Source organism: Microtus oregoni, unplaced genomic scaffold, assembly GCF_018167655.1.
Source record: "Microtus oregoni isolate MIOR12 unplaced genomic scaffold, Mior012 000025F_ref0000491, whole genome shotgun sequence".
NCBI lineage: Eukaryota > Metazoa > Chordata > Mammalia > Rodentia > Cricetidae > Microtus > Microtus oregoni.
In genome coordinates, this window is record NW_024543084.1 from 16,279,120 (window position 1) to 16,292,840 (window position 13,721).

The window sequence follows — 13,721 nt, forward strand, 5'->3', positions numbered from 1 at the left end:
ATTATCACTGATGCTCGGAAGCCCATTTATTTCATCAGCCACCAGGGAACAAGAAGCAGAGTGAAAGTGGCCATCAACAACAGCTCTAGAAACGGGCCTGGCCGTCCCATTTGAAGTTGGGAGTTTCTGGGGTGGTGGTAGTTTATGGCTCTAATCCCAGCATTCAGGAGGCAGAGGCAGGTGGGTTCACTATGAGTTCAAGGCCAGCCTGGTCTACAGGGCGAGTTCTAAGACAGCCAGGGCCACACAGAGAAACACTGTCTTAAAAAAAAAAAATTCAAAACCAAAATAAACAAACAAAAAAGTTAAGGGATTAGTTCAATAGCACACTTGCCTATCAAGCATGCGGTTCGATTTCCAAGCAAAAATGAAAAAAATAAAGAGAGAACCGAGGAGATAGCTCAGTTGGTAAAATACTTGCCATGACAAACACAAGGATCACCCGAGTTCAGCGGTTAAGAGCACTTGTTACCCTGACCTGAGTTCAGTTCCAGTACCCATGTCAGGTCACACAGCTCACAGTCCCTAACTCCAGATCCAGTGCCCCCTCTGTCCTCAGAGGGTACTGCACTCACACAGCACCGCCCTACACCTTTTATTTTTAAATTTTTATTTATTTATTGTTTATACAGTATTCTGCCTGTACGCCAGAAGAGGGCGCCAAATCTCACTACAGATGGTTGTAGGAATTGAACAGCAACCTCTTAACAGCAGCTTAGCCACTGAGCCGTTTCTGCAGTTCACACAAACCAACCTTTTAAAAACTTATAAAAGGCAAAATTCTGGACCTGAAAATTTGGAATTCCTAAACACTGAACATCCAAATTGCAAAAGCATTTTTTTTTTTTATCTTTGTCCTGGAACTCGCTCTGTAGACCAGGCTGGCCTCAAACCACAGAGAACCGCCTGCCTCTGTCTCCAAAGTGCTCGGTTTAAAGGCGTGCACCACCACCAACTGGGAGCATATTTATTATTTTACGGTGTTAAAGGTAAAACTCAGGTCTGTAGATGGAGACAAATATTCTAATACTAAGCTATACCCTTAGTCCCTCCCCTGCTTTGGTACTGGTTTGAGAAAGTCTCCCTTTGTATCCCTGGATAGCCTGGAACTAACCAGCCTAGGCTGGCTATGCCTGCCTCTGCCTCCTGAATGCTGAGTTTATAGGCTTGGGCAACCACATCTAGTCAAAGGCAGATGCAATTTCTGAGAAACCTAATAGAGGTATGTGGCTAAGATATTGGGCATAAGGGTTCAGAGAGATCTGGATTCAAATTCCAGATTCTCCCTAGATAGTATGTTGGTGCATACCCACAGCTCCAGCATTTCAGAGGCAGAAGCAGGAGGATGAGTTCCAGGCCAGTCTGGGTGACCTTCCCTGACATGTTCCCCTATATAGCCAAGGATATACCTACATTTAGCCATCCATCAGCCTTAGGCTTCCCTGTATGTGGGGATTGTAGGTGTGAGCCATCATTTCAAGAGAAGCCTGTCTGCTCTTGGGAGTCAGAACAGCTGGGCTACTTGTTACATCTAGTGCCTCAGGTGGCTCGGTTTGGGAATGGGACACACTACTGAACCTTACTCCATTGTCAGGGCCAGAAAGATGCTACAGGTGAGCTGGAGAGATGGCTCAGAGGTTAGGAACTCTGACTGCTCTACCAGAAGTCCTGAATTCAAGGCTGGGCGGTGGTGGTGCACCTTTAATTTCAGCACTCAGGAGGCAGAGGCAGGCGGATCTCTGTGAGTTTGAGACCAGCCTTGTTTACAAGAGCTACTGCCAGGACAGGCTCCAAAGCTTCAGAGAAACCCTGTCTCGAAAAACAAAAAAACAAACAAACAAAAAAAAAGTCGTGAGTTCAATTCCCAGCAACCACATGGTGGCTCACAATTATCTGTAATGAGATCTGGTGCCCTCTTCTGGCCTTCAGGGGCACAAGGCTGACAGAACACTGTATAGATAGATAGCTGATAGACAGACAGACAGACAGATGGATGCTGTAGGTGAGGTGCACAGATCCCACTGAGCCAGGTAGTGCAAAGTGTCTTGTCAGCCCGTGTCTGATGGAATGGTTGGCTGGTAACTAATCTGGATGTGTGATTATCATCTCTCACCTTTGTCCCTGTCCACATGCTGCCCAATTATCCATTAAGCACATCTCTGAGTGGACACTGCCCCCCAGAGGCTGGTGCCCGCCAATAGCACATGGCAGATCCTTTTTCACACTGAACAGCACCATACCTGCAATGCCATGTGAATCAGACAGGCCTTCAAGTCACAGAGGTTCACCTCTCTATGCTGGGATTAAAGGCATGTGCCACCACCACGTGGCAACATTCACATAATTAAAACATTTTTTAAAAAAAGACTTATTTGTATGTATGTGTATATGTCTGTGTGGGAGCAAGAGTAGTTGTGAGCTACTGGTTGTGTACTAGGAACTAGTATGAGATAGGGTTTTAACTATGCAGCCCTCGCTGTCCCGGAACTTGCTACATAGACCAGGCTGGCCTCATATTCGAGACCCACCTGCCTCTGCCTCATGAGTGCTGAGATTAAAGCTGCCTGCTACCCGTCACAACTCAGGTTTTCCTAACAGCTGAGCCAGCTTTCCGGACATCTGTCTATTGTCTTTTTGAGACACAGTCTTGTACTGTAGCCTGTGTGGCCTAGGCTGGCTTGGAACTTTGGTATTATTGTATTAATGTATATATGTGCACGGTGTAGGAGGCATGTGTGCCATGGTGCACAAGAGCTTTGTGAAAAAAAAGAGTTTCTCCTTCTACCTTTATGGGGGTTCTGAGAATTAAAAACAGCCCATTATCAGCTGTTGTGGTCCACGGTGGATGTGACTAGGACTGGTGGAGGAACGGGATCAGAACCACACAGAGACTGCTCATGTTTATTAGCAGAAGGAGAACCCCACACATCCATTCAAAAGAACACTAAGAATCTTAGAACTGACGATACCCACCCCTCCCAACACCCTTCTTCTCTAAGCCCCACCCTAAACTTAGTTTGGGGCCGTTAGAAAATTTTGGGCTTCTAGCATTTTTTATCTGGAAACCATATGAATGTACTGTCTGGACTGTTTTTTATGTCTCCATCCACCTGTCCCTGTGGGCTGTAGACAAAAATCTGCAAGACTCTCCTCAGTCACTCAGTTCTAGATCAAAATCTGGATATAACTCCTTGGTGGTGACACCGCGGGTCAGAGCTGAAAGAAAGGAAGGAAGAATTACTATCCAGTGGAGAAGGTCAAAACCCAAAAACTAAGGCTACTGTCCTAACTGCCCAGACCACCACCCAGATTCACACCTTACCCAAATGGCAAAGACAATCTTCCTGTTTCTCTTTCCAAGCCTTGCCCCTGGGGGCTTGGCCTGGCTACACCACATCAACCAAGTATTTCGGCGTGGCCTGCAGCCAGCCTTTCAGGCCGCAGCCTGTGTGACCTTACTCTTGCTGCTCTGCCCAGGAGACTCCGCCTCTTTTTCTCCACAGGGAAGCTCTCCTCAGAGGCCTCCTCCGAGCACCTTATCTTGCACCCTCCTGCCACCTTCTGCAGACCTCAGTCTTCCATCTCCCCTATTTCCTTCACAGAACTTAACATGGCTGCATCTCTGCTCAGCTTCTGACTGGTCATTCTGCCCACTCTAAACACTAAAACCCAAGGCACGTGTTTCACCACTATCAGCATCGAGTGCCTGGTACACAGCAGATGCTCAGTAAATATTCACTGAAAAAACCACAAAAGTGATAGGACACTGGCTCCAGGCCCTTGGACCTAGGGGTGACAGGTCTCCATCTGACTTCTAACAAGAACACTTTTATGGCTATTGTTGTTTTGATCAGGTCTCACCATGGAATTTAGGCTGGTCTTCACCTTATGATCCTCCTGCCTCAGCCTCAAGAGTACTAGGATTTCAGATGTGCACCACCACATTGGTGACCCCTCCCCCCCTTTTAAGCTATGACCACTGCCCTTTGAGACACTTTCATTTCCGTTCTATTTTCTTCTCCCTCTGGAGGACCCATTCTTTTTTTTTTTTTTTAAAGATTTATTTATTGGGCTGGAGAGATGGCTCAGTGGTTAAGAGCATTGCCTGCTCTTCCAAAGGTCATGAGTTCAATTCCCGTCAACCACATGGTGGCTCACAACCATCTGTAACGAGATCTGCTGCCCTCTTCTGGTCTGCAGACACACAGAGAAAGAATATTGTATACATAATAAATAAATATTTTAAAAAAAGATTTATTTATTTATTTATTATGTATACAATATTCTGTCTGCCTCCATGTATGCCTGCATGCCAGAAGAAGGTACCAGATCTCATTACAGATGGTTGTCAGCCACCATGTGGTTGCTGAGAATCGAACTCAGGACCTTTGGAAGAGCAGCCAGTGCTTTTAACCACTGAGCCATCTCTCCAGCCCCCCTGGAGGACCCATTCTTAGAGACATGATTCCTCTCTGCTGCTGTGAACCTAGGTTCCTCTGGCCTATGGAATCTTGGATGCCAACAGGGATTTCTGTAACAAGCACTAAAATTGAGGTAGCAGCTGGGCAACAACACAGCTCTAAACCCTACCTCACTGGCTGCACCACTCTAGGTCAGTGGAAGGGCTAGAGAAGGCTACCTACACATTATCTTACCCCAAACCAGCTCAACTTCCATGTCAGGCAGGCTGGAGGAAGAGCTAAATCCCACTGTACATCATAAAGAGCTGCCCTGGTCCCTTGCTCCACTTAAGCAAGCCGGCCATCAGAAGTATCCATGGTATCTCAAGGTCTCTCCATGCCGTGGAGATCAGGGACCTTAGTCTAGTCTTGCAGGTGGTTAAGTCCTGTTCAGACTTGCTCCTAAGTAGGCCCTGTGCTTGAGATTCTGGGGACGAAAGCAAGAACTGCACAGCTGCTTTACTGGGTCCCAGGGAGCGGAGCCTGGTGACAAGAAGGGTTGGTGTATTGCAGGAGCAGGGTAGCTGACAGGAGGGGAATGGCCAGCAGGTTAGGGGACCCTGGGAGGGGAGGAGCCACCTTCCCACCCCTTCATACTCACCCAGCTTTCCCAGAAGCATCTGTGCCACATCCTTGATGTCATTGTATTCATGGAGAAGAGCGATATGGTCCTCTAGTTCAATCACACAGTAGCCTCTAGGGAAGAGCAATGGAGAACGAGCACCATTAGGTAAGCTGATGAAGGTGGTAGTGAGGCATTTAACAAATATTCATTATAGTCCTATTAGGTGCTAGGCCTTGTGACAGCGATGACAGGATGGACCCTGTTCTCCTGAAGCTTATAATGGGCAGGGGGTCTACTCATCCTCATCGCTAGCAAACTTGTCTGGTCCCTTAAAGGAGGGGTTTCCAGACACAGGGCTACTGTGTGACCCTGGCTGACTCCCTCCTGTGAAATATACATCCCCGTGTACCTTAGCCTCTGCCCTGAGGCTGGTGTGAGGAGCATGGAGAAACCCAGGGGTTATGGAGAAGCCAGCTTCTCCTAGATGCTGAAACTCCACACTGAAAGGGCCCATGGCTGTCAGCAGTGCCTAGACTACACCAGAGTGAGAGACCAGAACAGCCACTGCTTCCACTTCCATCAGCTTTCTAGACCCTGGTTCTATGCTTGTCCTAATCTGCAAAGATATTCAGAATCCTATGGCAATATCTTTTGTATGCCAAGCTAGTGTAGCTGAGTTTGTTACTAGGCACTAATTAAAAGGATGTTTGTGTGTGGCTTGGGATCAACCCCAAGGCTTTATGTACAAGTGAGCACTCCGCCACAGAGCTCCATCCCTTGCCCTGTTTTCCTGCATAGCGGTGGAACCCAGGGCTTTATGCTCCCACACTGGGGAGGCAACAAGACTTGCTCAGAAAACTAGATATTGGCTGGGCACTGGTGGCACAAGCCTTTAATCCCAGTACTTGGGAGGCAAAGGCAGGCGGATCTCTGTGAGTTTGAGGCCAGCCTGGTCTACAAAAGTCCTAGGACAGGCTCCAAAGCTACAGAGAAACCCCATTTCAAAAAAAAAAAAAAAATCAACCTCACACACACAAAAACCCAAATTAGATATTGTTGCCCACATCTATAATCACACACTAAGAGGAGAGAGGAGGATCAGTTCAAAGTCATCAGTTACAGAGCAAGTTTAAGGCCAGCCTGGGGTACCAGAGGGTCTCAGAAAACAAAATTACAGAGACTTACTCTTTTACTAACTGGGAAATCTCCTTGTCCAGCATGTCCTGTTTCTCCTTCAGTTTCTGAATGTCAGCTTTCAAAGACTCCTCACTGCTGTCATCAGGCAGTTCAGTCCTGGGAAACAGACGCTGAGTGGCGGAAAAAAGTCATCAGCTGGACTGATCTGGACTCACCCATCAGAGCCTGTGCGATGCCTCTTGATTTCTCCTTACTTCTGCTTGGTAATACACCCCTGCCCTCAAATGCCACGTATTTCTCAGCTTTCCCTGGAACTAGGTTTGGCCCAAGTTATGACAAGGGTTATGTGACAGGTTAACGGCGAGTGGAAACGCCATCAGAAAAGACACGTGCAGTGTCTCTCTCCAAGGAGAGAACTTGCTTAACCCTGGCCTTTCTCTGCCTGACATGCTGACACAATGCTGGAGCAGACCAGCAGTCTCAGCCTCCTGGAGGCTGAAGCGAGGGAAGGATGGAGTCCATGATGGCAGTTATGTGGTATTTTATTTCCAACCAAACTCAACCCTCAGCAGCTGGCCACTCTGGCCTGAGGTCTGAGCCCAGATCTGCAATGTCACTGGATTTATAGTTTCATTGGACAAGATCTTTCCCTGAGGCTACACTTCATCTTTGCCCTTTTGGCCTGAGCCTATAAAGCAGGGGTTCTCAACCTGTGACTCACGACCCCCCAAAGGCCATGTATTACATATCTTGCATATCAGATATTTACATTATGATTTATAACAGTAGCAAAATTAGTTATGAAGTAGCAAAAAAAATTATGGATAGGGTCACCACAACATGAGGAACTGTAGGGCTGTGGTGTTAGGAAGGATGAGGACCACTGTTGCAAAGGCTGGCATCTGGTGCTCAGCTTATCTTCAGGAAGTCGATGCTGGAAGACCTGCCTAGCGAGAAAATAGAGGAAGCTGTGGTTCCTGTTCTTAGCTCTCTGGCTGTCATCAGTCACTCTGCAATTATGACTGAGCACTGTCTGCCAGCTTTGCAGTCAGGAAGACATTCATCCAGGGCACACAAACCAAAGAGAAGGGCCTGCAAGGTGGCTCAGCTGGTTAGACCACTGCTTTGTAATCCTGACAACCTTGAGTCTGATACTCAAACCCTGGAAGAGAACCGACTCCTCAGAATTGTCCTCTGACCTACACACTCGCACACTCCATTCAAAGTTTCAAAAAGGCCACTGAGATGGCTCAGCAAGTAAAGGTGTTTGCTGTCAAACCTACAAGACACAGGTCCTACTCCTGGAGTCCCAGGGCAGAAGAAATGACTCCTTCCAGTTGTCCTCTGACTCCCACTTGTATACCATAGTGCAGCGGACCCTTTCCTACAGTTCCTCATGTTGTGGTGACCTCCCAACCACAAAGTTATTTCGTTGCTACTTCATGACTAATTTTTTTTTTTTTTTTTTTTTTTTTTTGGTTTTTCGAGACAGGGTTTCTCTGTGGCTTTGGAGCCTGTCCTGGAACTAGCTCTGTAGACCAGGCTGGTCTCGAACTCACAGAGATCTGCCTGCCTCTGCCTCCCGAGTGCTGGGATTAAAGGCGTGCGCCACCACCACCCGGCAAAGCTTCATGACTAGTTTTGTTACTGTTACGTGACCCTGTGAAAAAGTCATTCAAATCACAAAGGGCTCATTGTTATAGTGAGTACCTCCTGATCCAAATAAAAAAATGCAATTTTATTTACTTTTTACTTTACAAAAAGGGGATGTGTGTTTTTGTAGTTCTAGCAGGCTTGTAAACTCAGTATATAGACCATTCTACCTCCAACTAAAAGATACATCTGCTTCTTGCCTGCAGAGTGCTGGCATTGAAGGCATGTGCCACCACGCCTAGCAGAAATGAATGTAATTTTTTTTCTATAGGGCTGGAATGATGGTTAAAAGCACTTGCTGCTCTTGCAGAGGATCTGGGTTTGGTTCCTAGTACCCACATAGGATTCACCTGTAACTCCAGTGCCAGGTCAGAGCTTCTGACCTCTAGGCTCCAGGCATGTACATGGTACACATATGTAAGCAAACACTCATGAACATCAAATTTATTTTTATTTTTTTATTTTTGTTTTTTCGAGACAGGGTTTCTCTGTAGCTTTGGAGCCTGTCCTGGAACTAGCTCTTGTAGATCAGGCTGGCCTCAAACTCACAGAGATCCGCCTGCCTCTGCCTCCTGAGTGCTGGGATTAAAGGCGTGTGCCACCACTGCTCAGCTTGAACATAAAAAATTTAAAAACCTTTTTTGTATTATTAAATGATTATCGTTTTTTTAAAGCTTTATGTATTTATTTTGTATATAGTCTTCTGTCTGTGTGTATCCCTGCAGGCCAGAAGAGGGCACCAGATCTCATTACAGATGGCTGTGAGGCACCATGTGGTTGCTGGGAATTGAACTCAGGACCTTTGGAAGAATAGCCAGTGCTCTTAACCGGTGAGGTATCCCTCCCAACCCCCCCTCCCCCCCCCCTTTTGAGACAGGGTTTCTCTGTGTAGTCTTAGCTGTCCTGGAACTTGCTCTGTAGACCAGGCTGGCCTTGAACTCACAGACCACCTGCTCAGCCTTCCCAGTGCTGGGATTAAAGGTGTGTCCCCACCACCACCCAGCTCTCATTTTAATTATGTATCCGTGGATGAGAGCAGGTGCCTGGAGGCAGAGGCAGCGCATCTTCCTGCAGCTGGAGTTCTAGGAGGTTGAGAGGCACCTGACGTGCTGATGTGGGTGCTGGGAACTGAACCCAGGCCCTCTACAAGAGCAGTCCATCCTCCTAACCAACGAGCCATCTAGATCTCCATGTCCAGTCTTTTCCCGAGACAGGGTCACTCTGACTCTACAGCTCACTATTCGGCTGGCCAGCTGGCCAGCAACTCCTAGGGTGGTTGGGATTACACTATGTTTGTGCTTCTGCACCCAGTTTTCACATGGGTGCTACTCAGTTTATGTGGGTCCTTTCATGGCAAGCACTTCACCCACAGAGCTATCTTTCCAACCAATGCTGACAGTTTAATTCATTTCTCATCACCTAACATGTTGTACGTTCCATATTTATGTCCACACCACTGTTATCCTGGTGAATTCCAAACAGACAAGGACTTTGTGTGTTTGTCCACTGCTGACACCACAGGGCCCACAGCAGTAGTTTGGTACACAGTAGACAATACTCATTACACGAAAGACCCAACAACTAACCAACTAATTATAAGTCTAAAAAGAGCTTTGAAGAACAATGTGCTAAGGAAGCGTGTAGAATTGAGAACCAGAAGTGGGGAATAAGGTTTTTGAAAGAAGCTGAACTTCAAAGGGTAAGTCAGTGTTGGTTTGGTCAACAGCTCTAATAAAGGGTTAGCCAGGTTAGCCTAGGGAGTTCTCCCCAGGTATTGACACTCAAGCAAAGTTGGATCCTTAGCTTTGTCATAGAAAAGAATATCAGGACAAGCCCATGAGAGAAAAGTTACGGTTTATTAAATAAAATATACTTCTTTTTTCTTTTCTTTCCTTTTTTTTTTTCCCCCAAAACAGGCTTCCTCTGTCAAACAGTCCTGGCATTCACTTTGTAGACTAGGGAACTGAGATCTGCCTGCCTCTGCCTCCCAAGTGCTGGGATTAAAAGTGTGCATCACCACCGCCCGGCTTGCAAAAATAATACAATCTTAACAGATTTAAGAACAGGAGTTAAAGACATCCCGAGAAAGAATGAGACAAACTCAAGTAAGGGTGTGGGCTTCCAAAGAAGAATTGAATTTGTAGATTTTTTTTTCTTATTTTTTTTTTTAGACAGGTTCTTACTACATAGCCCTGGCTGTCTATGCAGACCAGGCTGGTTTCCAACTGCACTGAAATTTACCTGCCTCAGCCTCCCAATACCAGTACCTGGTATTAAAGCACAAGCTCCACCACTCCTAGCCACATTTCATTGTCTAGGCACACACAGGTGACTTCTGAACTTATTCCAAGGTTTCCTAAGGCATTTTTAGGTGATGACATTGTCCCACGGTTCCTGAAACCTGCCTGACAGGTTTACAGTGGATCATTAGACTCTTAGATCACAAGGGTGCAGACAATTAGGATAGCATCATCTCCACTGTAAACACTGTCTCCTGAGACTCCTGGAAAACTTCCGGGTGAGAGATGCCCTATCCAAGGCCCGGCCTTCAGTCTGGCTTACTGACATCTTACCACCCCTATTCAGAAATTTTTCTCCCTAAAAGAATTATCAGGGCCAGTGAAATGGTTTAGCTGGTAAAGTACTTGGTGACAAGTTCGAGGACCTGAGTTGGTTCCCTGGTGGACAGTGTGGAACGGAAGAATCAACCCTCAAAAGTTAAGTTGTTCTTTGACCCCCACATGTACTCTGTGGCATTCAAGAGCCCACCACAAACCTAAACTCATTTTTGGGCACTTCTTTTTTTTTTTTGGAGACAGGGTTTCTTTGTAGCTTTGGAGCCTGTGCTGGAACTAGCTCTTGTAGACCAGGCTGGCCTTGAATTCGGAAGATCAGGAGGCAAAGGCAGGGATTAAAGGCATGTACCACCACCACCTGACCTAAACTCATTTTTATTTTTATTTTTTTTTAAATATTTATTTATTTATTTATTATGTATACAATATTCTGTCTGTGTGTATGCCTGATGGCCAGAAGAGGGCACCAGACCCCATTACAGATGGTTGTGAGCCACCATGTGGTTGCTGGGAATTGAACTCAGGACCTTTGGAAGAGCAGGCAATGCTCTTAACCTCTGAGCCATCTCTCCAGCCCCCCTAAACTCATTTTTAAATGTAATTTTAAATTATTAAAAAAACAAAAAGCCAGGCGTGGTGGTGGTGGCATAAGCCTTTAATTTTGGTACCGGGAGGCTGAGGCAGGTAGCTATCTGTGAGTTCAAGCCCAGCCTGGTCTGCAGTCAGGGGTACATAAAAACACTGTCTCAAAAAAAAAAAAAAGTTTTAAAAGGAAATATTGGCTTTATATTGGCAATATTCACAGCAAATATTGTGCTGGAATCCCAAATTCTAAAATCAGGTTCTCTCTCTTTTTGTTTTGCTTCATTTTTCATGATAGGGCTCCCTCGTGTAGCCCTGGCTGTCCTGGAACTCACTCTGTAGACCAGGCTAGCTTGAACTTACAGAGATCAGCCCACATCTGCTTCCCCAGTGCTGGGATTAAAGGCCTGAACTACCACCATCCTGCTTAAAGTGCTCTTTTTTTCTCCCTATGTCACCATAATTTTCCTTGGCATTTTATCCTGACTCCCCAGCATTTGGGAGTTGCTGAGGCAGGAGGATGATGTGTAAGACTTTAAGACAATCCTAAAGCCATTTTTGACAATTCTGAATCCTCTCAGCCTCTGTGCCATAGTGCTTCCCCTCCTCCCCTCGGTTAGGAACCAAGGACCTAACAGCTACACTCGCCCGTACTCAGTTCCTGAACAATTACCCATATACGTATGCTTTAGTTTGGTCCCCTGGGAAATGGGGTGAAAATGACCTCTTACCTCATCTGATCTGGCAACAGCTCTCCAGTCAATTATTGGTAATAGCCCTTTCAAATAAGCCAATCAGAATAGTCAAAGAACAACCCCCCTTGCTTCTGTGGCCCCTTTAAAAGTAGACTGTACCCGCTATTCGAGGTCCCTCGGCTTCCCGAATGCTGGGGGACCCTGTCATGACAGAATTAATAAAATCCTCATGCTTTTGCATTGGCTGTGGTCTATGAGATGGTCTCTGGGGGTGACTCCTTCTCGGTGTTTGGACGCTAGAGTCCAACAATGAAAAGTATTTGTCAGTCTGGGCTACAAAGTGAGACCATGCAGGGCATCCTTGAATACAGAGTGGGTTTGGGACCTGCTTGGGACACACGAGACTGTGAAGAACCAGCCTGCCTCCACCTTCGGCTTAAAAGCCATCTCATTACTAAATAAAAGGGGGAAAAAAAGCTGTTGGGACTGGAGATGGCTCAGGGGTTAAGAGCACTGGCTGCTCTCCCAGAGGTCCCGGGTTCAATTCCCAGCAACCACATGGTGGCTCACAACCACCTAGAATGAGATCTGGTGCCCTCTTCTGGCCTGCAGGCACACATGCAGGCAGAATACTGCATATAAAAGAGAGAAAGAGATCTGTCTTGAACCCTACCTTTGTTCAGAAGGTTATATGACCACCTATGACTGCCTTCTTATGCCCACCTTGCAAGCATGTCTATGTTTCAGGGGCCCATGTAGGACTAACTTGTTATGCCTCTGTTCTGCTCCTGTAACTCAGCCTATTTTGCTACCCAAGTCCCCATTTGGAAACCCCCTACCCGAGTTGCAAAAGCCTTGTCTTCCTCACACCTGTGGCTGACCTCTCGAACCCTGCCTTAGGGGGAGGCAGCCTGTGTCCACGGATAGCAAAGCTTGTTTTAATTGACTTGCCATGATGATTTGGGTCGGTGGTTGTTCTCCATCCACCTTGGGAATTAACGACTGTATAACAAAAGGCATAAAGAACAAAAGGAGCTACTCAAAAGAAGTGACCCATGATTCATCGAAGGGAGTGCTTGAAGAATCCATCTTTGGGGATGAGACGAGGGACGCTGAAAAGGAGCTAGCTCTACCGGTAGTTTAGGGCGTGGCCAGCATCAAGAGAGATTCCCTGACTGGGAAGCTGCTCGCAGGACTGAAGGCAGGGCAGGGTGAGGGGGACAAACCTGCGAGCAGGAGGCGGCTGGAGAAGTGTGGGCATCGGACAGGTAGGAGTGGAAGGTGAGGACCCCGTTTCAGAGGAAGGGAAAGTGGGACCAGGAAAGGACCAATGCCTCAGAACAGCTTGGCGGAGGGAGGCTCGGGAGAGGGGAGATGGGCGGGCAGGTGTCGGGATGCAGAGGGGCAGAGGGCGGGCTGGGGCTGACATACTCACCGGCGATCGGAAGGGCCCATAGCAATTTCGGCCGAGTCCTGAATCAATCCTGGGGAGAAACCCGAACAAAGGGCTGATGAGATGGGGTCACCGAGGGGGTGTGGGAGCCGCAGAGGGGAGGCTGGACCGCGGTCTAGCTGCAGGGCATTACCCTGAGCTACCGGGATGGGGCAGAGGCCTTGGAGGTCGGGGTGCGCATGGTGGGAAGGGAACTGGGAGGAGAAAGGGCTGAGAGAGGCCTGGTGAGGGAAAGTCTGGGATGAGGCTTTAGAGTAGGGAAAGGGCTGGGAAATGAAGCGCCGCGCGCTCCTCGCCCACCTCCTGAGCCCCGAGGTCCGAGGTACCCGGATCGGGGTCGTCTGATGCATAGAAGGGTCCAGGGTTGGGGTTTAAACGGCTGCCGCAGCGCCTTCAGGTAACCAGAAATCAGCGATGGAGACCACCAAGCGACGCCCGTCAAGCTGCGCGCGCACCAAGCCAGGGAGGTTCCGCCCCTCCTTCCGATAGGCGGCCGAACGGGGTTATGGCTGCGCGCGCAGCTTTCCCCGTTCTCTCCACCGGTTGCTCCCGCCTCGCGGCAGTGCGGCCACGCCTCCCCGTCATTCATCGTTCTCGTCA

The 13,721-nt window shown here is 47.7% G+C and overlaps 1 protein-coding gene across 1 annotated transcript; it reads right to left on the reverse strand.

Moving 5' to 3' along the window:
• Positions 1 to 2,894: 2,894 nt before the first annotated feature.
• Swi5 (SWI5 homologous recombination repair protein) lies at positions 2,895 to 13,619 on the reverse strand. Its single transcript, XM_041674108.1, has 5 exons — positions 13,422 to 13,619; positions 13,104 to 13,152; positions 6,211 to 6,332; positions 5,062 to 5,156; positions 2,895 to 3,216 (listed from the first exon to the last, which is right to left on the reverse strand). Exons 1-5 carry the CDS (start codon positions 13,469 to 13,471, stop codon positions 3,152 to 3,154), a joined length of 381 nt encoding a protein of 126 aa, XP_041530042.1. The 5' UTR covers positions 13,472 to 13,619; the 3' UTR covers positions 2,895 to 3,151.
• Between the last annotated feature and the right edge of the window lie 102 nt (positions 13,620 to 13,721).